We start from the raw sequence: 24,775 nt of genomic DNA, 5'->3' as shown, positions 1-24,775 counted from the left end.
CGCGCATTGCCTCCCGCCTCCCGCGCCGCGGCCGCCTAGTCTACCAGCTCGTCTGCTCTCTCGCGCAGGGCCAGCCGCCGCGACGCCAGAGTGCCCGGCTCCGTCGCCGCGGCCCCGGCAGGTAAAAAAAAAAAAAAAAAAAAAGTGACCGGGTTCTGTGGGCGCGAGGCGGGAGGCGGCCACGAGGGGGGCGGCCCACGAGCTCGGGAATCTACAGCACTGCACGTGTTCTGTGGGCCTCGAGCCGGGGCCCGGCGCCGACTGTGCGGCCGCGCCCCGACCCCGCCGGCCCTTGTAGCGGCCACGGCGTGCTTCTTCTTCCACAGCGCTCCCCGCGACGCCCCTAGATCTTTAGTCCTTCCGAGCTCCTCGAGGCTCACCTCAGGCTGGCTTCCCTGGGCGTGGGATTAACCGTCTCCGGGGACACCCAGCCAGAAGATCGCAGGTCCCCCCTTGGCCTCTTGGAGCCTCTCTTGCTACCCGCGCACAACCTTCACCTGTGCCCCAGTGCAAGTTTCTACCTGCCTAGGCCTCGCTCTGCTCAAGGGGGTTTCTAACCATTGTCTGGGTCAGCCAGGCAGGTGAGCGCACAGCTGTGTGAAGCCTGGGCTTACTCTCCAGGAGCCTGGAGAGGATGGGTTGGAGCTCTTTGTTGGGTCGCCGACACTGCGCTCACCTGAGGGGCTGAAACATTTTTGGCTTGCCACACCGGTGTGGGGTGGCTGTCAGGGGTCTGCATCTGACTGTAGGGAGAGCGGTGGCGGCTGCGGTTACGTGGTTAGTCTCAACGCTAGTGTAAAGCTGCAGCTGTGACCGAGCCAGTTGGGATCACCTCCTTTGTGGACCGGGGAGCCCAACCAAACCACCTGCTGAGTATCCTGCTGAACGCATCTCCCTCCCAGCCCTGCTTTCTTGTGGCCTTAAAATTGAACACCTGTGTGCATTCTGCCTTAGACTCCGCCCAATGGAGTCGGAAATGGGTGATTTGTTTTGAGACAGGTTTATGTAGATGCCGGCTTCATATTTAACTGCTTTGAACTCTTGGCGCCTCCTGAACACTGTGAGGCAGATTGGCTAAAGTTGACCGGTTTTGTTGTTTTCTCCCACCCCCCTCCCCAATTTTATTTTATTTTTTGGCTTTTCCAGACTAGGTTTCTCTGTGTGTCTCTGGCTTTCCTGGAGCTAGCTCTGTAGAGCAGGCGGGCAGAACTGCCTGCCTTTTCCTCCCTAAAGCTGGGATTAAAGGTGTGTGTCTCTATGCCCAGAGTGATGGTTTTTTTGTTTTTTGTTTTTCGAGACAGGGTTTCTCTGTGTAGCCTTGATTGTCCCAGACTCGCTTTGTAGACCAGGCTGGCTTTGTCTCACATCTATCCACCTTTCTCAGCCTCTGGAGTGCTGGGATTAAAGGCCACCAAGCCTGGCTTTCAGAGTGATGTTTTTATATGTTAATTCTTGGCTTTCTGAAAGACTGTGCCTTTGGGCAGTTCCGGGGTGGGGAGGGGAGGTAGTGGTATGCTCCTTGCAGGGCCATCCACCCATTGCTAAGTGAACCTCTTTAGGTGCTAAAAGAAGCTGCTTAGTTGCTAGGCTTTCCCAGCCGAGAGATCTATCTGCTCCTAACTGTTGAAGTTTCACTGGAGTAGGGAGATGAGCCAGTCTTTTGTTTGTTTTGAGACAGGTTTTCACTGTGTGCCAGGACTTTGTAGACCAGGCTGGCCTCCTCTGCCTGCCTGTCTCCTGAGTGGTGGGATTAAAGGCATGTGCCACCACACCCATCAATGAGCCAGTCTTTGGAAGGGGCTTTCTAGCCCTTTTCATTACATCAATCTCCTTGGCTCCTCCTGCTTCCTGTGTGGTCCACAGGAGAACCCAGTCTTGAAAAATAAAACATGAATAAGAATAAGTTCCTTGTTAGGCCTGGTGGTTGGTTTATGCCTGTTACACCAACCATACTCAGAGGTTGAGATAGGAGACTTTCAAATACCAGCTACAGTGCCAGACCCTGTCTCCAAAAAGCTAAAAGCACCAAGCAGCTGGTATTTCCTGGACACAAGAGCTTTGTTCCGTGGAGAGGCTGTGGGACCTACCCTCCTCCTGTCCTTGCACCTGGGCTTGAGCTACAGCAGGATATGACCTTGATGGAGCTGGCTGCAGGTAAAGCAGCTTGGCTGCACCTGTGCCTTTGGTGGAGCGTGGTGTTCCTGTTCCTTCCTCTAGGATTCAAGACTTTGAGATGGTATTCTTTTTATGTTGTCCTCATTTGTGAGGTTTCAGGCTTAATCTGAAAGCTAGAATTGACATCATGATTGCTTTTTTTACATTGCAAGCATGTCTTAGTAGCTCTCCTTTGAGAAGTACCAACTCATTTCCCAGTCACATGGTATGCTTTTGTGTAATGCATTCAGTTCATGGGACCTATTGCTGTGGTGGAATTAACTGCTGCAGCCACATACATGTTCAGACTGAGGGCTGTCAGCCCTGCAGAAAAACTTTTTGCTCTGCAGCTTCATCTAGTTTGACGTTTCACTACTGTTTTTCATGTTGTTTCTCCAGAGGTTTCCTCAGGAGGCAGCAGATACTCTGACTTACTCTTTTTAGTTTTTTGAGACAGGATTTCTCTGTGTTATCTTGGCTGTCCTGGAGTGGCTTTGTAGACCAATCTGGTGTCGAACTCACAGTGAGCCACCTGATTCTGCTTCTCAAGTGCTGAGATTAAAGGCGAGGACCACCACATCTGCCCGGCAACTCTGACTTACTCTTGTAGCACTTTTGTAGCACTGTGTGCACTGAGTCCTTGAGCTCTCTAAGCTCTTAGCATCATAGAAGGCATTTTGTATCCGCAGCCTTTGAGGTCACAGGGAGACACTGATGAGGTGGTGGCCACTGGGTGTATATTCCTGTGTTTTCTCAAGTTCCTTGAGCGTATTTTAGGATTTGGGTAAGGTCCCAAGCTTGTGCTCAGATCTACCTCCTGACACTTGACCTGTTAGTTTCTGTTACAAAGTCTGTTTGTTTGTTTTTGAGACAGCTTCTCTGTGTACTAACTCTGGCTGTCCTGGAACTCTCTTTGTACACCAGGCTGGTCTCAAACTCAGATCCACTTGCCTCTGCCTCCCAAGTGTTGTGATTAAAGGTGTGTGCCACCATGCCCGGCCACAAAGTCTTTTTAAAACTGTGTCAAGGACACTGAAGCAAAGCTCACATTCCTGCACACATCTGTTTACTGTAGTGGGAAGCCTTCTTGAGGGTCAGGTCTTAGGCTCCCAAAGGGGCTAAGAGTAGGCCGTCACACAGAGCATCTGAAGCTTCAGCCTTGGGCTAGGGTGACAGATATTCCCAGCTTAGAACAGTTTATTTGCTGCAGGGTTTAATATGGCAGTCACGTTTCTACTTTTTGCCTTATTTCCTGGGAGTTACTATTTCTCTATTGGGGGTTGTCTTATGCATGGTAGGTGAATGCTCTCTTCCATGAGTTGCTACAGCTCAGTACCAACAACTTCTTCGTTTTGAGACAGGGTTGTCTATGTAGCCCTATCCTGGACCTCTGTGTAGACCAGGCTGGCCTCAAACTTAAGAGATCTGCCTGCCTCTGCCTCCACACTCTGGGATTAAGGGCAGGCACCACTACACCTGGCTCCAACACCCTTTTTTAAAGAGAGGATTTGTTCATAGGCCCCATACTGTAGAGTACAGTTTAGCTGACAGCCTCTTCCACTGTGACTCCCCCTTCACGGTGTCCTGCTCGGTGGACTTCAGAGCCATGGCCACGGAGGAGAAGAAGCCAGAGACAGAGGCTGCAAGAGCACAGCCCACTCCTTCCTCATCAGCCACACAGAGCAAGGTATGTCCCACAGGGACCACTCTGGTAGACAGGCTGTGGAGATTCTCAGAGATGTTATTTCTTTAGTCTCAGCTGCTCTGCCCAGTGAGATATGCTGCCAGTGTGAATTTTTCACCACAAAGCAACTAGGTGCCACATCAGGGGTTTCCAGACCTAAGACACGGGGTGGGGGAGGACTTAGCAAAAAGTACAGTTTGTTTAGAGGTAGGGTCTCCTTATAGCCTTGGCTGGTGAGGAACTCAACATGTAGATTAGGCTAGTCTTAAACTCATAGATTTGTCCGCTTCTGCCTCCCTCTATCATCGATGTGCTGGGATTAAAGAAATGTTCCACCATATCTGGCCAAAATTTTACAAGTTCTTGGTGTGCTAAGCTGGGGACTCCAGGGAAGTAGAGGCTTTGAAGAGAAGGGATAGGTTCACACTGACGGTTTGAAGAGTGACATCAGATAAAGTTGTAGTAAGTAAGCTCTTGTGCTTGAGCTTGGAAGCGGCTAGTACTTGATCACACTTTAGGCATCAAGTGGGTTGGATTGGGTGGTGGTGGTCGCCGCTGGCTAAGTGGTACTGTCTTCCACAGCCCACACCTGTTAAGCCAAACTATGCCTTGAAGTTCACCCTGGCTGGCCACACGAAAGCTGTGTCCTCTGTGAAGTTCAGCCCCAATGGGGAATGGCTAGCAAGTTCCTGTGAGTACCCTTGTAGTGTTTTGGCTGACAGAGAGGTTGCGCGTTCAGTGTTGGAACTGAAGTAACTGCTTACTCATATGCTATTGCCACTCTGCAGTGAAGGGATGGAGGTGGGGGGCTGAGTGCCTTCATGTGTCCAGCAACCCAGGCTCTGTGCTGTAGGGGAATGTACAACCTCCTCTGATCCCAGCTCCTTTTCATTTCTTTCAGCTGCTGATAAACTCATTAAAATTTGGGGAGCATATGACGGAAAGTTTGAGAAAACCATATCTGGTCATAAGCTGGTAGGTTTCCTGTGAGATACACTGGCTGTTGAGCACGGAGGCTGGGTGCCCTGGCTGTCCTGGCACTTACTCAGGCTGGCCTTGAACTGCAAACTTGGAGCTCTGTCTGCCTCTGTCTCAAACTCCCTAGTGCAGGGATTAAAAGTGTGCACCGCCACCATCTGAATCCTCAGGACTGTCTGTAAGGCTACTGGGTGCATAGTCTTACTATGTAGTATAGGCTGGCCTGGAACTGCAATCATCCTGCCTCAGAGTCAGGCTCGCGCTACCACATCTTATATTTTTAGAGCAAGCACTTTGAGCCTCCACAAGTGGGCGAGTCTAAGAAGATTTGCAGAGTTGAGAGTAGTGGCCTTTTGCACTGGGCCAGGTAGACCCTAATGCTGGCCAGAAGATTTCCTGAAGGCATTGTTAATAGATTCTTAGGGCTGATCTTTTACTGGTCATTTGGATTTTGTCCCACAAGATGGTAACCAACTTTTTAATTTTTTTCCTCCTCAAGGGAATATCTGATGTAGCCTGGTCATCAGATTCTAACCTCCTTGTGTCTGCCTCTGATGATAAAACTTTGAAGATTTGGGACGTGAGTTCTGTAAGTGACGCTGGTCTTCCCAGGAGTTCCTGTAATGGAGATGAGTTGGGTGTGTGCATGGTGGTCTGGGGAGGACTTGAGGTGTGCTGGGGCCTTGTGTTTGGGATATAGCCCCTGGGAGTCACAGGGCTTTGTGTGCTCTGCTCTAGGGAAAGTGTCTGAAGACGCTGAAGGGCCACAGTAACTATGTCTTCTGCTGCAACTTCAACCCCCAGTCCAACCTCATCGTCTCAGGGTCTGTAAGTGCGTGGGTGTCTCCTTCAAAGGTGATGTGTACAGTGTCAGTCACATACTGGTGCTTGGTGTGGTCAGGCAGGTTGGCTTCCAGGGGAGGACAGGTTTTGGGTCTCAGGGATGACACTTGCTGCTCCTGTTCCTGTAGAGTCACTTTAATATCCTGTCTCACCTTTAGTTTGATGAAAGTGTGAGGATATGGGACGTGAAGACAGGGAAGTGCCTCAAGACTTTGCCTGCCCATTCGGACCCAGTCTCAGCCGTAAGTCCTCCTAACAGGTACTCAGGAGAGTTCTCTAGGTGGGTGAACTTGTCTTGATCACACGCAGTATCCAACTGGCCTGTGTGCTATGGCGGGTGGGTGGCATACAGTGGAGAGCACCGTGGGGTATTTTTGGGGCTGGGCAGTAAGTGATCAGGGATTTTCAAGGAGGGTGTCCTGGAATGGGCTTGGGAGTGTCTAAGGGTTGCTATTGCTATGGTGAAACACCATGACCAAAAGCAAGTAGGGAAAGAAAGAGTTTATTTTGCTTCCATTTCTGTATTGTAGTCTGTTGGGCAGGAGCTGATATGGAGGCCATGGAAGAGTGAGTGCTGTTGCTAGGTGGTGGGGGCGGCGGCGGCACTCTGCTTTAATCTCAGCACTCAGGAGTCAGAGGCAGGTCTTGTTTACACATAGTGTGTTCCAGGATAGCCTTGTTCTGTCCGGAAAAACCAAAACCAAACCAAACCAAACCAAAACAAAACAAAACAAAACAAAGTGCTGCTTTCATGGCTTGCTGAGCCTGTTTTCTCTCCTTCCTTCCTCCCTCCCTCCCTCCCTCCCTCCCTCCCTCCCTCCCTCCCTTCCTTCCTTCCTTCCTTCGATTTCTTTGTGTAGCCTTGGTTGCCCTGGACTTCCTTTGTAGACCAGGCTGGCCTTGAACTCACAGCGATCCACCTGGCTCTGCCTCCCAAGTGCTGGGATTAAAGGCATGTGCCACCATGCCCGGCTCTTGTTTTGTTTTTTGAGAACCCAGACTATCCTAGAACTTGATATGTAGACCAGTCTGGCCTTGAATTCATAGAGATCCATTTGCCTCTGTGTCTTAGGGTTTTATTGCTGTGAAGAGACACCATGACCACAGCAACTCTTATAGAGGAAAACATTTAATAATTGGGGCTGAGTGCTGGAATTAAATGTGTGCTCCACCCTTGCCCAGTGGGTATATTTCACCTTACACATCACATCACAATTACATCATTGAAGGAAGTTGGGGCAAGAACCCAGAGATGGAACTTAAGCAGAGGTCATGGAGGAACATTGTATACTGTTTTACTCTTTTTTTGTTGTTGTTGCTTTTTCGAGGCAGGGTCTCTCTCTGTGTTAGCCTTGGCTGTACTGGACTCGCTTTATAGACCAGGATGGCCTCGAATGCACAGTGATCCACCTGCCTCTGCCTCCCGAGTGCTGGGATTAAAGGCATGCGGCACCATGCCCGGCTCTGTCTTACTCTTATGGTTTGGTCATCTTAATTTTTTAAACAAGCCATCCTGAAGGTGGAATCACTCGCAGATGAGGCTCTACATCAATCATTAATCAATAAAATACCTTGCAGACTTACTATAGGCCAGTCTTAACACAGGCATGTTCTCAATTAATAATCCCTCTTCCAAAATATGTCTAGGTTTGTGTCAAGTTGACAGAAACCAACTAGCACAGGTGGCATAAAACAGCTATGAGCTGCTGACACCATGGCCTTCTGATAAAGTTCTGCATGGTGTCTGTCCTGTTTAAAACAAGTGACAAGTGTCAAACTGTACATGTCATAATATTGATGATTTATCTTTTTTTTTTTCTTCCTGAGCTCGTCTTATGTAGCCCATCTTGCTGAGGATGACCTTATCTTTGAGATCCTCCTGTCTTCTCCGTCTTCATCTTCAGAAGGCTGGTGTTATAGATGTGTGCCACCACACCTGATTGTCTCATTGATTTGTTTTTGGTGCTAGGGATTGAACTAGGGCTATTGTGCTAATTGTAGAAATTACTCAGTTAAATGCCAATCCTGAGCCAATTACAAGAATTGCCAAGGGGCCAGGCATGGTGGTGCACGCCTTTAATCCCAGTACTCTGGAGGCAGAGGCAGAGGCAAATTGCTGTGAGTTCGAGGCCAGCCTGATCTACAGAGGGAGTCCAGGAATACACAGAGAAATCCTGTCTTGAAACCCCCCCTAAAAAAAAAAAAAACCCCAAAAGGGCCAAGCCTGTCTCAAAAACCAAACCTTCAGCGTAGAGCATTCTCTTAGAGTTCCTGAGGCCCTGGCCTTATTCTTCAATCCCCAAGAAAGTAAGGGCTCAGAGGTTCCTGTGTTTGAGGGCCAGGCTCTTTCATAGCTGCCTGATGGCATAAGAAGCATGTGGCAGCATTCTGTTGGTTAGCTGGACTGGCACCTGCTTACTAAAGCCCTGTCAGTTTAGGGTCTTGAGCCTTTTATCCTTGCAAGGCTTTGACTCTGCAAGACCACTCAGATCAGCTAGTCTAGTGTGGACGTACAGCCCTTGCTAGTGCACCAGTGTTGTCACATAGGCCCAGCTTAGTTTTTGCTGAGGCTTAGTTTTTGCTCTGACCGAGGCTATAGTGAGGTAGGACTCATTTTCATACTGAGGCTTAGCAGGACACTACTAGCAAAGTGAGTGTCTGAGGGATGTGAGCAAAGAGGATGTGTGGATAAGGGTCACGGATGGCCACAGAACACTGAGACAGGAAGACATTTCCAGTCAATTTCCTATAGAAGCTGTGTGTGTGTTGTACTGTACCTAGAAAGGCAGCAGGTGTAGGGAGCAGAGCAGCTGCCCCTAGGTCAGATGGCCTCTGTTCTTTTGGGATCCTCTCTCTTTCTTTTTGTAAGGGCGGGGTAGATTTTAAAATTTTATGTTCCTGCATTTATATATGGTAAACCATGTGTGTGCCTGGTGCCCACAGAGGTCAGAAGACATCTGATCCTTTGAACTGGAGTTAAAGTGGTTGTAAACCAATATGTGGGTATGCTGAACCAAACCTGGGTCTTCTGAAAGAACAGCAAGTATTCTTGACTGCTGAGCCATCTCTGCAGTGCTGTCCTTCTACACTTTAAAAAATCAGTTAATTTAGAGACAGGGCTTTAGTATGTAGCTCAGGCTGGGCTGGAACTGGTTATATATATCAGGCTGGCCTTAAACCCACAGATCATTGCCATCCCCTACCTTCTCAGGAGTGGGAATAAAAGTGTGGGCCACCATATCCAGCCCTGGCCATGTATTTTATTTTATTTTATTTTTTGGCTCTTTGTGTTGCTTTGGCTGTCCTAGACTCACTTTGTAGACCAGACTGGCCTGGAACTCACAGAGATCCTTCTGCCTCTGCCTCCTGAGAGCTATGATTAAAGGCGTGCGCCACCACTGCCCAGCCCCTATAATGTCTTAATAAGAACTTGTTTTGTGCAGCTGTGGTGGCACATGCTGGTCCAGGACAGCCAAGACTACACAGAGAAACCCTGCCCCTCCCACCCACCCCCCAACCCCTAGCCCACAAAAGGATAAATTGAAAATAGGGATAAATGTGGATAGTTGGATTACCTTGAATTAAGGAAGGAGTGCTGTCAGGATCTGGAATAGGAAGTGACCTCTGGCTCCAGTGCTGTGGAGTCCAGGCCCATCAGGTCCATGGCAGCAGAGTCCCTGGGGGCTGAGGGCTGCTTATAAGTGTTAGTAAATGCCTGTGAGCGCAGGAAGCCTTAGGAAGCTGAGGCAGGAGCAGCTCGTTTGTCACCATACCATGCACTGATCATTTGGGTTTGGTTATTGGTTTGGTTTGGTTTTTCAAGACAGGGTTTCTCTTATAGTCTTGGCTGTCGTGGACTCACTTTGGATCAGGCTGGCCTAGAATGCTGGGACTAAAGGCGTGTACCACACACTTGGTGCACGGTGCATTGATCATTTGTGAAAAGCTTTGTCTTGGACCATGCCTGCTCAAGACTTAGGGCGATGTAGCCCAACATCTTATACGTTGGTAGAGTGGTCAGCTAACATGGAGCAGTCCTTGGGTCCATCTCCAGCGTTATGAGAAACACAGGCAGGGTGTTACATATGTGCAATCCCAGGACTTTGGCAGAGGTGGGAAGATAAGGAGTTTAAAAAGCTACAGCTACATAGTGAATTCAGAGTCATCGCAGCTACACAAGGTCCTGTCTCAAAAAAATAAAAAGACAAACACTGAAAAAAGTTACAAGAGGGCCTGGAATCTCACTCCAGAGGCACCAGGGACTCACAATGAAATTTGCATAGCACCCTAAGAGTCTTCTCTGAGTTTCCTTACTGGGACTGTATGCCACTATCTGGAGTGGCAGTGATCTAGGTAGGTATCAGACTCAGACTGAGTCAGTGAGCTCAGAGTGCCTGTGGACCATTCTAGAAAACTGGTGCCTGGGCTGGAGTGGTGGCTCACAACCATCTATAATGTGATCTGATGCCCTCTTCTGGCCTGCAGGTGTACATGCAGGCAGAACACTGTGTATGTAATAAATAAATAAATCTTTAAAAAAAAAAAACAAACTGGAGCCTCTCCTGACTTTGAGCTCTTGCTTTTTGATGCTGAGAGGTCGTCCCCCTCCCCAGTTGTTTGGCCTTGTCAGGTTGTCAGGTGCCCAGAGGGAAGGTGTATGGTGAGCTCTGTGGGCAGGATGCCACTGGGATACAAAGACACATGCTACTGATTAGAAGTCAGCTTCTCTCCTCTAATTTGTAGGTTCATTTTAACCGTGATGGATCGTTGATTGTTTCCAGTAGCTATGATGGCCTCTGGTAAGTGAGAGTTGTCTTTGTGTAGTGAGCGAATGTTTATGGCCTGTTCTAGATCTGTGGTGCAGCAAAAAGAGAGGACATGTGCCTCACATTCCAGAAGCTGATAGGGGATGAAAAGCTATGAAGGGAGGTGGTGGAAATGGTAGCTGAGAGGCACGGCCACCCAGGGCAGAGTGAGAGCTGTGAGCTCCTTGTGTACTCCTTAGTGTGCCTTTGCTTTTCGTCTTTCTTTCTTCTTTTTTTTTTTTTTTTTTGTTTTTTCAAGACAGGGTTTCTCTGTGTAGCCTTGGCTGTCCTGGACTCACTTTGTAGACCAGGCTAGCCTCAAACTCACAGTGATCCACCTGTCTGCCTCCTGAGTGCTGGAATTAAAGGAGTGCACCACCACGCCCGGCTAATGTGCCTTTTTAAAGGTGTATAAAATGCCTGAGGGCACTCAAAAAGAAAGAATAAGCAGGCTACCAAGATGAGACTTGATAGCTTATGACCATATAGTGGTGGCGGGGGTGGGGTGGGGTGGGGAAGGAGGTCCCCCTCAGGTCTTAGATCTAGGGGAGGGAAATAGGGTGAAAGGGGGGGGGGAAAGGGAGGAATGGGAGGATACAAGTGATAGGATAACAATTGAGTTGTAATTTGAATAAATTAATAAAATTAAAATTAAAGAAAAGAAAATGAGTAAAGGGCTGAGCCCTTGTGGTAAGTGCAGTGGCCCTGCCCACAGATCCTGTGACTTCTGGGTGGGTGAATCACCAGATCTCATCTGTGGAAGAGAGGAGAAGCCAGAGGTGTGGTTTATGCAGAGCTTTCCCCACTGGATGGCACTGTAGACCTGACTGCTGGGTAGAAGTGCTCAGTGTTCTTCAGGAGTATAGGTCGTAAGAGACAGGCTCAGGAGTCAAGTGCTGGTTGTACTCTGATCTTGGAGACCTCGTGACTCAGTTTGTGTTGATGTTCTGTGTTGAGCAGAAATAGAAACAGAGAGAGCAAGGTAAGTAATATGGGTGAGCGAAGCATAGTGTTGGTATGTGGCAGGGATGATGGGCTGGCTGAATACCCTCTCTTAAAGGCCTTAGCTTGAGGTTAAAAGGACCTTAGATGCTATTAAAAGTTAATTTAACATGAGGTATTTGAGCAGGGAAGGTGAGTGACATTTGTGCAGCAAAATCCTAAGAATTGATATGAAGGACAGGGCAGGGCAGAATGGCCTAGAGTGAACTGAAAGAATTAGAAACATCTGTGTCCCAGGTAGCACTGTGACCAAAAGTCAGAGAGTAAAATCCAGACTTTCCCCCCCTCCTTGGAGTCAGGGTTTCCTCTTGTAGTTTTGGCTATCCTGGACTAGCTATGTAGACCAGGCTGGCCTTGAACTCACAGAGATCTGCCTGCCTCTGCCTCCTGAGTGCTGGGATTAAAAGCGTGCGCCACCTGGGCTAAAATCCAGACTTAACAGAGGTAGTGACTTAGGGTTTGTTTTTTGTTTGTTTTGTGGTGCTGCAGTGGAACTGTGACTTGTGGTTGCTGAGCTAGAGCTCTGCCACTTTGAACAGGAGAGCTGGGTTGGGACTCAGCTAAGCCACTTGGCAACATTGTTTACTGCCACAGAGTATTGAGTGGTGTGAATTAAAGTTTCTTTCTGTTTTGGGGGGTGGCACAAAGTTTAGCAAAAAGACAGACAGTTCTTTGGAAAGAAAGAAAAGTCCATTAAAGCTTGTTTCAGTTGTGCTAGTCCTGTGTATGTTGCTGTGCTGTCACTGACATAGGCAGAGTGGCCCTAAGAGATGCCAGTGGAAGCATGCTTGAAACTAGAGTTTTCTAGAATAAGTCCAGAGCATGGGAGGTTGAGGAAGATGGTAACATGAGAACCACAGGTCTGTGAGAGTGGGTTGGCTGGAGGCCAGCCTAGATGCCAGCCTGCAACCAGCACAGCCATCCTGGGGCTAGATATGCTTGCTGATGGGAGGTGAAGACCTGAACACTGATCACTGTCTGGCAGCTGACTGCCCAGGTGGGAACAGCATTTGGGGCTCTGGTCAGGTGTGCTATAGCACAAAGACTCCACTAGGCCCTGTGCTTGTGGCCAGAGTAAAAGCCATAATCATCTCCCAACCTCTCCCAGACAGGGCTTCTGTGTATAGCCCTGGCTGTCTTGGAACTTGCTTTGTAGACCAGGCTGGCCTCGAACTCAAGAGAGATCTTGCTGCCTCTGCCTCCTGAGTGCTGGGATTAAGGTGTGTGCCACCACCGCCTGGCTACCATAATCATCTTGAAGACTATTCATCTGCTTGCCACAAAGAATAATACTGGATGGCAGATATGTTGGAGTGAACCCTGGGGGAACACAGCCCTGTACCCTCAAGTGTCCTGCCCTCCACGAGTCTGTGGTGCTAGACAGTGACCTAGAGCCTGGAAAAGTACAGACTTTGCTATAGGAAACTTTCCAAAAAGTTAGGAGCAGTTTACTGAAGAAGCTGACAGGGAGGAGCTTGAAAAATAAAAGATGGTGGAGCAAGCCCTCGTGGCAGCACACTGGAGGCAGAAGCAAGCACAGTTCAGGATTTTGTGGGGTGTTTTTTTGGGGGGGTGTTATGTTTTGTTTTGTTTTTCCAAGACAGGGTCTCTCTGTGTAGCCTTGACTATCCCAGACTCGCTTTGTAGACCAGGCTGGCTCACAGAGATCCACCTGCCTCTGCCTCCCGAGTGCTAGGATTAAAGGCGTGCGCCACCACCACCCTGCCACAGTTCATGATTTGAAGCCAGCCAGGGCGACATGGTGAGTCCTCGTCAGAAAGGAAGACAGAAAAAGTGATGGAGTGGAAAGAAATAGGAAAGAGCTATGTAAGTCATGTTTGATAAGGTGGAGCTAAAACTTATGACTCTAAAGATGAGCAAGAAGCCGGGCGTGGTGGCGCACGCCTTTAATCCCAGCACTCGGGAGGCAGAGGCGGGCGGATCGCTGTGAGTTCGAGGCCAGCCTGGCCTACAAAGTGAGTCCAGGACGACCAAGGCCAACACAGAGAGACCCTGTCTCGAAAAACCAAAAAAACAAAACAAGACAAAAAAACAAAAACAAATAAAGATGAGCAAGATTAGCAGTAGAGGCTTGGGTCCCTGAGTCCAGAGAGGACTGGAACACTAGCAGCGCACTACACTTGATCTTTCTTTTCCTAAGTGGACTGTGGAGATGTATGCTGGAGGTGGGCTACCCTGAAGAGAGCCAGAAGAAGTGATTAATGGTTTGAAAGTACTCTTGGGGTCCTGGAATCTTAAAATAAATCAGTCTATCAATCTGTTAATTAAAGACAGAATCTCATTTTGTAGCCCTGAGATTCAAATGCAGGCACTTACACATAAAAACGTTAAAAAAACAGCCAGGCATGGTGGCACAAACCTTTAATCCCAGCACTTGGGAGACAGATGCAGATGGATAGCTGTGAGTTCGAGGCTATCTGGTCTACAAAGCGACTCCAGGACAGCCAATGCTAACACAGAGACCCTGTCTTGAAAAACCAAGAGTAAATTTAAAAACAAACGAACCAAAAAGTCACCTATCTGGTCCTTGCTGCATTGGGTTCTTGCCATTCTCTCTTGTCAGTTGGGGAGTCTAGGTAAGCATAAATACTTGCAGTGATTAAACCAGGATGCAGCTACTGAGTCCCTGTGTTGCTTAGCCTCTATGAAACCTCAGGGCCTGCTGTCCAAGATGTGGGATTATGCATTTGCAATAGTTAAAAGTAGCTGTTCTTTTTACCTGGAGTTATCCAGATAGATGATGGAGAAAGACTGCTATTGGCAAGGAAGTGCTGGCAGTATTTAGGAGAGGGATATTGAGAGGAGAGAGGAGGAGCCATGCAGGATGGGACTGCCTGAGCATACACCCTGGATAGGATGAAGGAGTCAGGTCAACACCAGTCACTCAACTTTGTCCAGAAGCAGTTGGATTTCAGTCCCTCTGGTTACAAAAGGGAATTTAAAACAGGCCAGCAGGTGGTGTAATGCCATTGATCCTTTAATGCTAGCACTAGGGAAACAGAAAAAGGCAGACCTTTGTGAGTTCAAGGCCAAACAGACTATATAGTGAAACTGTCTCCAAAAAAAAAAAAAAAAAAGTCCACACAGGATTCCGGTCACAGTGGCTTATACCTTTTCACCTAGACATTTAAGAAGCTGAGGCATGAGGATCAAAAACAAACTAGAGGCTGCATACAGGTGTCAGTAGGTGTGTGCTAAGAGAGCTGAACACAGAGAAAGGACTTGCTTCTGGATCAGACCAACTGGTCACTTCACCTCAGGAGTGGTGTGGGGCCTTGCCTAGGGAAGGTTTCACATGCAGTGACGACGTGGGAGCTCAGCATAGCTGGAAGCCAGCGCCCTGAGAGTCAGCTAAAGATGTGTGGGCTGTCAACAGAACCATGTCAGAGCCTGGCATGTAGTCTCAGGAATGGTAGTCTCTCAACATGCTTACGACATAAACCCACAGGGATATCTAGGAAATGGTACAGTCTTCATTTTGTAGTAACTTAGGCTTTCTGTGGGACACGTTGACCACTGGGGTCTCTTAAATGAGTGTAGAGAGGACAGGCATCTTTTGTTTTGTTTTGAGACAGGGTTTCTGTGGAACAAAGTTTTGGCTGTCCTGAAACTCACTTTGTAGACCAGCCTGGCCTCACTTAGACCAGGCTACCACCGCTCAGCTTTTTGTTGGGGTGTGTGTATGTGTTTGTGTTTTATTTTCTAGAGATGTTTTCTCTGTATAGCCCTGGCTGCCTGGAACTTGCTCTGTAGACCAGGCTAGCCTTGAATACAGAGATTTGTCTGCTTTTGCCTCCTGAGTGCTGGGATTAAAGATGTGCACCCACCACCATCCATTTTTTGTTTTGATTTGTTTTGATTTTTTTTGGTTTTTCTAGACAGGGTTTCTCTGTAGCCTTGGAGTCACTTTGTAGACCAGGCTGGCCTCAAACTCACAGCTATCCACCTGCCTCTGCCTCCCGAGTGCTGGGATGAAAGGCGTGTGTCACCACATCCGGCTGCTTTGTTTTGTTGAGACAGTTTCTTTGTGTAATCCTGGTTGGAGGACAGGTGTCTTTCACCTCCTCAATTGAAGTTCACCCATGCATGCATACATGGTTCTCACTCAGTCTTTAGAGAATAATTGTTTAAGCTGTGGATGAAGTGCTGTGCTGCAGGATCCAGGAGAAACGCTGTACCAGAGCTCAGTGGGATTGGTGACGGCACTCAACAGCAACAGCTTTCTCACATGTTATGTTTTTTCTTGACAGCCGAATCTGGGACACAGCCTCAGGCCAGTGTCTGAAGACACTCATTGGTGAGTGCTCTCTCCGGTGGAGGGTTGTGGAAGTGGGTGGAAGAGGGTAGGGTCATCTTTTTCTTCACTTGTATTCACTCACGCCCTCCCTCCTAATAATAAAGCTGCCCATGGAACTTGTCCCCATCGTCATACTTGTGTGGTTGGTCCTTGGCATGCTTTTTTTTTTTTGGTTTTTCGAGACAGGGTTCCTCTATGTAGCCTTGGCTGTCCTGAACTCACTTTGTAGATCAGGCTGGCCTCGAACTCACAGCGATCCACCTGCCTCTGCCTCCCGAGTGCTGGGATTAAAGGCGTGCGCCACCACGCCCGGCAGGCATGCTTTATTTTATTGTTGAGTAATGTCCTAGGCTCTGTGGGGCCCTGCATTGTCTGTCTACCTGTGCTCATCAGCTTCAGCCTGCCACTGGCCCCTTCTTTCCTGGGGTTGGGGCTACATGCTCAGTACTGGGGTGTTCTACAAGGTGGGCAGGGTACTGGAGCTAGGACAGGTCTGAGCTCACAGGTGAGCTGGTGGGTGGGATGTTGTGAGGGTGTTGCTTGGCGAGGCTGAAGTTCAGAACTTTAAGTGAGCAATGGAAGGGTTGGCAGGCCCTGCTTCTTTACCAGGCTGGCTTTGTGTGGTAAGTTGCTACCTCCTCAGGCTGTAGGGAAACGAGTGTTCTGGCCTGCCAGGTTGCTACGATAGAATGCCTGAGTTGGCAGTGAAGACAGAAGCTCATTCTCTATTGGAATTTAGGTGGCTAGACAGCATGGGCATGATGACTTGGAGACAGGGTTTCTCTGTAGCCTTGGCTGTCCTGGATGCAGGGTGACTTCTGACATTGCTCTGGCTTTCGGGTGCCATGCACACCCTTGTTTTTCTCTGTGCCCAACTCTTTTTTTCTCCCCTGTGCCCTACTCTTAATGACATGCTTACACTTAAACACCCCCCACCCTGCAACCATTACCCGTGTGATGTTTTCTCCAAAACAGCCACTTGCTGTAGCTCTGAATGGGTTTCATAAGTTCAGGGGCACAGTAACATTTTTCTGAGACAAGGTTTCTGTGTGTAGAGCACTGGCTGTCCCGAAATTCACTCTGTAGACCAGGCTGGCCTCGAATTCAAGGCATGTGCCACTGCTACCCAGGTGGAACAGTAAAATTCTGTTTCTTTGGTTTTGAGGTGTGTCATCCCCCCCCCTCCACACATAGAGGCTCTCACTGTGTAGCCCTGGTTAGCCTGGACCTTTGTAGACCAGGTTTGTCTTGAACCCACATAGATCCACTTGTTTCTGGAGTGCTGGGATCAAAGGTTGAAATACTACGCCCACTGAACAAATTCTGTGCTTTTTCTTTCTTTCTTTCTTTCTTTCTTTCTTTCTTTCTTTCTTTCTTTCTTTCTTTCTTTTCTAATTGTTGTGTGTATGTACGCACACATGCATACTCACTTGCATGAGTTTGAGCTCCTCTCCAGTATACAAATGTACATGTATATGTGTGTGTGACATGGCACACATGTGGAGCTCAGAGGATAGCTTTCAGGAGTTGGATCTCCTCCTACTGTGAGTTCTGTCAGGCCTGTGCAGCAAATGGATGAGCCATCTCACCAGTCCTGGCCTTTGAAACCTATAGGTGCTTTATTATATATCTGTTGTTGGCTAAGTTCTGGTCTGTGATTGGCAACCAGGTGCAGGGCCAGGCAGTGGGCGATAAGCCCTAGACTGAGGTAGGTAGGCCTATGTGGCCCAAGGTCTGTTTCTTATAATCTTCAGATTTAGAATATAAGATTGGGGGGGTGTGGGGCGGGAGAATTGAGACAGTTTTTCTTTATATTCCTGGCTGTTCTGGAACTCACTCTGTAGAGCAGGCTAGCCTCAAACTCAGAGATCAGCCTGCCTCTGCCCCAGTGCTGAGTGGGATTAAAGGTGTGTGCCACCACAACTTGGTGAAATTGAGATTCTTTTTTTGGGGGGTGGGAGTGGGGCAGAGATGGTTTTTCTGTGTACCCTTGGCTGTTCTGAATTAGCTTTGTAGACCAGGCTGATCTCGAACTCACAGAGATCTGTCTGTCTGTGCTTTCTTGGGTGCTGGGATACTCTGTGTAGCCATGGCTGTCCTGGACTCATTTTGTAGACCGGACTGGCCTTGAATTCACAGTGATCCTCCTGCCTCTGCTTCCTGAGTGCTGGGATTAAAGGTGTGCGCCACCACGTCCAGCTGAAATTGCAACTCTTAGGGTTTTCTCAGCATAGGTAAGTGCTGATTCTGCAGGGCTCTGTTTCAGAGGTGGCTAAGGAGCATCCGCACTGTTCTGTGCCAGCTGAATTCATGGCTTTATGTGGCCTAGTCGGCCTCACTCTCTTGTGTCCATTTCAGTGTATGTGACCAGTCCCAGGGAACGGAGCTCCCTGCGAACCCCCAGTGGTAATGCATGTGTCAGGATACACCAGCCTTTGTATGCACACCTTAGGGCCTGGTAGGCTTCATTGGCTGGCTAGGCAGGCCCATCCCACACCCTCCTTACCCAGGTGAGGGGCAGACCTCCAAGGGCCCTCTGTGAAGGAGGATATTGGCATCGCTATGCCCTGGAATACTGCTTTTATGTGGGTATTAGGAGACCTGGCTCTTCAGCAGTGCAACACCTCATCCCTCCTGTTCCTTACCAAATGCTGAGGCTAAAGCCTGGCCTTCAGCAGGCAGAGGCATAGCCATCACTAACGGAGGGCTTGCGTGACTAGAATGGGAAGGCGCCTATAAAGGCTCCCCTAGGCTAGGCAGCTTTCTCCAGGGGGACCAGGTGCCCAGCTCTGCTGGGGAGCTGCTGGCCTCCTTTCACATGTGGTGGAGGCCAGTATTGGCAGGTCCTTGGGGTGAATATGTAAGAAAATGACTAACTGGGGGAGGTGATAGGAGACGGGGTGCCAGGCTCTTTGAGGGTCTGTAAGGGTAATGGTGGTAGTACAGGTGGCAGGGGCCTCACGTAGATGTCTTGCATGGGTGACTGGGAGCTGTCCTGACTCTTTACACTTCCAAGGATCAGCCTGTGTCTGTTCTGTGTAGATGATGACAATCCTCCAGTGTCCTTTGTGAAGTTCTCTCCAAATGGCAAATACATCCTGGCTGCAACTTTGGACAAGTGAGTGCTTTGGTTCTCTGAGGAGTGAGCACACAGCCTTCATTGGTGGGGTTCCTCTCCTGTTGTATTGTGCTCGCTCTTCTCCCAGTAGCCCAGTCAAGGTGTTTTATAGAGCTCAGCCCTGGGTTGTTGGCTGAGCGGCCGAAGGAAGGATTGTCTACTCCAGCTAGTTCTAGAATGAGGATTTGAGGCCTAGGCTGTTCCTTGGCCTCAGGCCAAAGATTTCCTACACAGAGGTGAGGTAGACAGGTGGCCTCTGAAGGCCCTGGGCTTCTGAGCGCCTTGATTTTTGTTGCAGTACAGGGCTGCTGACCAATGGTGGCTGCAGCTCACACATGCTAGGCTGGCTGTGAGCCAGTTCCCAGGCCTTGAGCACCTTCATGTAGCAGAATCTCACTGCCATACCGGCTGACCCTCCTAGGTGCTCACTTAATCTGGCACTCTCTACAACGAGCCGTGCCTGGGCGCCTCTTGAGAGCTGCCTGCTTGGTGTTATTCTGGGGTTAGCCTCTTGCTTCTCCCCATGCTTCTGTCATGTCTGTCTTGGCAGTGTCTGGAGCCAACATGGTTTTCCATATTCTGCTTGTGGCTAGCCAGTGGTTTTGGGAAGATAGCCAGCAACCTCTCTTCTTCTGTCTGTCTCTGAGCTACAAGTACTAGGGTTCTTATTTTTGCCTTGTGTGTCGTGGAGTGGTTGAACCTGATGAACTGAAGGGTCCTCGATCCTGACACTCATGGTTTTTGGCGAGTGGTGGCATCAGGTGGGGCATGCCAAAGATGCACTGCCCCTCACCCTGCTCTCTCTTTCAGCACGCTGAAGCTCTGGGACTACAGCAAGGGGAAGGTGAGCTTCGGGCATGAGCCTTCTGCATGCTAGCCCCAGGTAACAGGTTGAGGGTGGTGTAGCAGACCCAGGAGTTGAAACAGAAGGGACTCCGCTGTCTTCTTTTGATGGTCAAGTTTGGTACAACTCCCTTTAAAGATGTGGTTTTTTATGACTGACTAGTCTGCAGGGCAAAGCCTGGGCCTTGGGTGTGTCTAGAGGACTTTCAGAATAAGTTTGATACTGGTTAGACGTGTGGACCCAGAACTTGGAACCCTCTGGCCTGGAAGAGGACCCCAGGTGCTAACAGCGCACGCCTACCTTTTCAGTGCCTGAAGACGTACACTGGCCACAAGAATGAGAAGTACTGCATATTTGCCAACTTCTCTGTGACAGGCGGGAAGGTGAGTCTTCCCTGATCTGCTCTCACCCTGCCAGCGCTCTCCTGAGAGGCCACCCATCCCAGGTGGCTTCATGTCTTTATGAAGCTTCCCTGAGTCTGTGGAGCAAACCAATTCATGCTCCGTGTCTTGTACTTGGGTCTGATTGGCAATCTTAAGAGCAGGTGGTGACTGGCTAGGACCCAACCCGCTGAGGGGTGGCATGGGAAGCGTTTGGCATGTGTCCAAGTTGGGGGGCTGAGAGGAGTCAGAGTGGTGCCAGGCAGCTTACTCCTCATATAACCAGGTGTCTTGCCTGTCCTTTCTTGCTGCTTGCTGTGTTGTTGCAGTGGATCGTGTCTGGTTCTGAAGATAACCTGGTGTATATCTGGAATCTGCAGACCAAGGAGATTGTACAGAAGTTGCAGGGTCACACAGGTGGGCAGTCATTGTTAGATGGGCCGCACGGGTAGGTGAAGCCACCCAGGGGAACCCCTCAGTTCCCCAAGGTGCTTGGTTGTCTCTGGAGTTTAGGGGGATGCACAGCCAGGAGTTATTACTCTGTTCTGCCTGCCATTTCAGCCCTGCAGGCCTGAGAGGTCATGTGACCAGCTTTCAAAGCAGCATCAAGGGCTCTTATCTAAGGTCCTGGACCTGGTTGGTTATACATGTTAACTCAGACCTAGGCCTCCTGGGAGTATAGCTTGTTTTCCTCACTGGAGGCTAGACACTGGGGTCTGACAGCTGCTAGCTCTGGGACTCAGTGAATATGGAGTGTCTAACTCACATGATGAGCGGCTGGTTTTCCATCTCCCAGGCAGAGTCTAGCACCTGATTCTGAGGTGCAGCTATGGAGTAACTTAGTTGTTCCTGCCTGTCCACCTTCTGAGTGGGTCCAGGGATATCATGTGCCCCTTGGCAGCCCTGAGGAGTGGAGTGCTCTTTCTAAATGAGCAGTAGTCTTCAGCTGGGAGAGGCTTGGTCACACTTGCTGTGGCTCCTGAGCACCCAGGGATCAGGCAGAGTTAATGGATCTATTATTGATGCCAGTATCCCTGCCCAGGTGTATTGTTACCTCTTGCTCAGGTAGAGCAGCCTCATGAAGGTTGTGCTGGATGGTAGGAGGTGGTGGGAGTAGTCACCCCTGGGACCACGAGGAGGGCATGTAGATGGGAATGAGGGCGCTGCTGGATACCCACCAAGCTCCCTGTGCCCAGCAGAGCAAAGCTGTGGTGCTTGTGAGTGTTCCTGGCATTCTGAGCACTCCCAAGTCCTGTGGAGCTCCCTATGTTCCTGAGGCCAGCCAGCCATGTGCTGCCTCTGCTTATCCTGGAGTGCCCTGACCAACTCTCTCCTTTCAGATGTTGTGATTTCCACGGCTTGTCACCCGACGGAGAACATCATTGCTTCAGCAGCATTAGAGAATGACAAAACAATCAAACTGTGGAAGAGTGACTGCTAAGTCCTGGCTCCATGAGAGACTTCAGGAAACCACCCAGATTGGCAAGAGACGCATGTGGGGCAGAGGTGTGGGGCCAGGCCGGAGTGACAGGCCTGGTGCACCTCCTCTCTGAAGATGTTGGTTCAGGAGCGTGCTCACTACCGAGTCTTGATAGCCACTGTGATATTTCTTGCCAATTCTGTTCCTGCCTGGGGTAATTCCTCATCTGTTCTGTGCTCAGAGGCAACAAATTTTTAATTTTTTATTACAAGAATGAGTTCAACTCATGGGTTGTTTTTCCCTGTAATTGTTCTGTATCTTTTTGGTATTGTATTGCCCAGTGCACACACTGGAACAGGACCTGCAGCCCTACTCCCGTCCCCTTCTTCAGCCCTGGCCTGCTTGATCAAGTTCCCTGCCTGTAATAGTACCCAGAATGTTTCTAGGACTTTCCAGAAACACAGAAAGGTTGTAAGTTGTACCTGTGTCAAGTCCCTTTGTACTTTTGGAGTCCATAGGTCAACACTGACCTCTCAGTGGTTGCCCAGTGTCCCCTCGTCTCACTGGTATCACTAAGTAAGCTGCACACACTGCAATGAAAGGTGGGTTTGACTGCAGTGGCCCTGAGTTCTGACCGGAGCTGTCCTCCCTGACTTTTAGAAAGCTCTTCTTGGGGTAGGGTTGGAAAGGTCTCTGGCAAGATGGATCCTCGCTGTGCCTCTTCTTCCTGGTGGCTGCTGAGGATGCGGAATGAGGAAGAGCTGCAGTTGAAAAAGTGCAAGTCTTGGATAGGCACCATGTAGGGCATTCTGGTCCCCTTGGTGCTGGGTGAGGCTCAGGGTCATCTGTGCAGAAGGGAGGGTTCCATTTGGTGCTTGCCCCAACAGGTACAGCCTTGGCCTCTGAACCCACAGTCTCTCCTAGCCCCTGCTCCAAATGGATCCTCTGGTGTCCTGGCTTCTGGGTGATCAGGACTGGCAAGGACTTGGCCAGCTATGGCCAAGCTCAGAGCTGCACAGCATTTTCACAACTGCTGCTGGCTGAACCCAGGCTAGCCTAACTTGGAACAGAGTGCAGAGGTCTGATAGTTGCTTCCAGATGAGTGGGTGAGGCTGTTGGGCACAGGCTGTGGCCCTGACAGCTCTTCCTAGGAACCCCGTGCACACTCCTGTTTGTTCATTTGGGAAGACGATGTGCATACAGGCTGTCTGGTGGAAGAAGCCATTGTTACAGGAGGGCGGCTCATCACTGACGTGTGTTCTGGCCCCTGGGCATCTGTTGGATAGATGTCCTGGGTTCTGATCAGTGTTGTGGGCATGTTGCTGGGGTTTCTGGAGGGGTGTTGCGGTCCTTCCAGCTGTGGCCTCGTGTGCGGCCCCCTCCTGAGGGAGGGAGCTTGCTTACCATGTTGAGCGCAGTATCCCCAAGTATAGTTTATTTTTTCTACAGTTGAACTCTGTTGTAGATTTATGTACAAATACATTCTCTTTTTAAAAATAAAGATTTTCATGTCTTGTAATTTTGTTCTAAGTTCTTTTGAAAGAATTCATTTTGTGTGCGGAGATCAGAGTACAGCCTGCAGTTCCCTCCTACCATATGGGCCCTGGGATAGTGCTCAGTCACAAGACTTGGTGGCAAGTCTTGTTAGCCCATTAAGCCTGGATTTCTATAGCATGTTGGGCAGTGGAGGTGCAGGCCTTTAGTCCCAGCACTGCAGAGGCAGAGGCAGGCAAATATGTTGAGTTCAAGGCCAGCCTGGTCTACATAGCTAGTTCCAGGACAACTAGGGATACACAGAGAAACCCTGTCTCGAAAAATAGACCAGAAGATACTTATTTGCTTTATGTGTATAGGTGCTTTGTGTGTGTGCATACATACGTGTCTGGTGGCTGCTGAGGCCAGAAGAAGGTGCCTGGTCATCTGGGACAGGAGTTAGTGGTTGTAAGTGGCCTTGTGGGTTCTGGAAGAGCAGCCAGTGCTCTTGAATCCTGTGCCATCTTTCCTAGCGTCTCCCTAGCAGTTGTTCACTGCAATTTTGGGGGAGGAGCCTTGTGATTCCTGTAGCTTTCAGCTTATTGGGAACCCTGAGTTTGTTTACTCTTTGGAGTCCATGAGCCTCCCTCCTAGAGCAGTGCGATGCTCCATGGCCCCAATTCCTTAAAAGTTTACACCTTCTATATGGGAAAGAGCTGAGTTCCCCTTAGTTCCATCCATGCCATTTAGAGCAAATGTAGGCCTGAGTGTGACTTCCCAGTGTCCGCCTGTCAGGCGATACACCCTTGTAGGTAGGCCAGTTCAACCCCAGGGTGCTTTGAGTTTGTTTTAAAGTAACCTCGAAATTTTGCATATTTATGTTAATTTCAAAGTAAGGCATGCAAAAATGACATCTTGGGTAATGTTAGACACAAGGGACAGGTGTGCTGGCCTGTAATTGCTGCTCCAATTGCTGAGCAGGAAGGAGTGAGTGTGAAGTCCAAGGCCTGGATTCCAGAGTCAAGAGCGTTTTAAGACTAAGACTGGCCTGGAGAGAGGGCTCAGCGGTTAATTTGCTCTTCCTAGGTCCTGAGTTCAATTCTCATCAACCACATGGTGGCCCACAACCATCTATAAAGTGATCTGATGCCCTCTTCTGAGCTGTAGGTGTATAGGCAGGCAGAGCAGGGCGGTGTCTTTAATTCCAGTAGAGACAGGAATGTCACTGAGTTCAGGACAGCCAGGGCTACACAGAGAAACCCTGTCTCTAAAAACAAAAAAGCAGTGAGACTTTTAAAAGACAGAGGATTGCACATAGTTCAGTGGCAGTGTTTATCTTGGTAAGCACTAGTTTTCACTCTGTTAACTAAACCAAAAAACGTAGCCATTGGGTGTGGTGCTGTTAAATATGTAATCCCAGCACTTGAGACTTGGAGGCAGGAGGATGAGTTCAAGACCACCCTCAGCACCATAGTGAGTTCAAGATCAGCCTGGACTACATGTGACCCTGCCTCTCAGAAACAAGACATGACTATTCTAGAGGTTTCCAACTGTGCAGAGTGGAGAGAGCAGTGTGTTGTATGTGCGCCCCCTCCCCCGCTTCAACCATGTCACTGATCTTCCCCAAATTTGTTTATGAGATTAAAGCAAGTATATAATTTTATTTTATTTTTTGCATTTTTGGGACAGTTTCTCTGTGTAGCCTTGGCCATCCTGGACTCACTTTGTAGACCACTTTGTAGACCAGGCTGGCCTC

At 49.3% G+C, this 24,775-nt stretch overlaps 1 protein-coding gene across 3 annotated transcripts; it reads left to right on the top strand.

Moving 5' to 3' along the window:
* On the top strand, positions 1–23,065 carry WDR5 (WD repeat domain 5). 3 transcript variants are annotated; one of them, XM_084799129.1, is made up of 14 exons: positions 1–121; positions 3,673–3,841; positions 4,421–4,529; positions 4,740–4,813; positions 5,316–5,405; positions 5,555–5,644; positions 5,818–5,901; positions 10,403–10,458; positions 15,738–15,784; positions 18,827–18,902; positions 19,713–19,746; positions 20,055–20,129; positions 20,456–20,543; positions 21,467–23,065. In XM_084799129.1, exons 2-14 carry the CDS (start codon positions 3,761–3,763, stop codon positions 21,565–21,567), a joined length of 1,005 nt encoding a protein of 334 aa, XP_084655255.1. In that variant the 5' UTR covers positions 1–121; positions 3,673–3,760; the 3' UTR covers positions 21,568–23,065. The 3 variants fall into 3 exon arrangements, with proteins under 3 accessions (XP_084655255.1, XP_084655257.1, XP_084655256.1); XM_084799131.1 differs by having other exon boundaries at positions 8–121; positions 3,757–3,841; XM_084799130.1 differs by lacking the exon at positions 1–121 and adding an exon at positions 1,228–1,245.
* The last annotated feature ends 1,710 nt before the right edge of the window (positions 23,066–24,775 follow it).

This window comes from Acomys minous, assembly GCF_964271855.1.
Source record: "Acomys minous genome assembly, chromosome: 10".
In the NCBI taxonomy this organism is placed as follows: domain Eukaryota; kingdom Metazoa; phylum Chordata; class Mammalia; order Rodentia; family Muridae; genus Acomys; species Acomys minous.
Note: the sequence above shows the minus strand (reverse complement) of the source record. Positions and strands in the feature narration are given on the sequence as shown.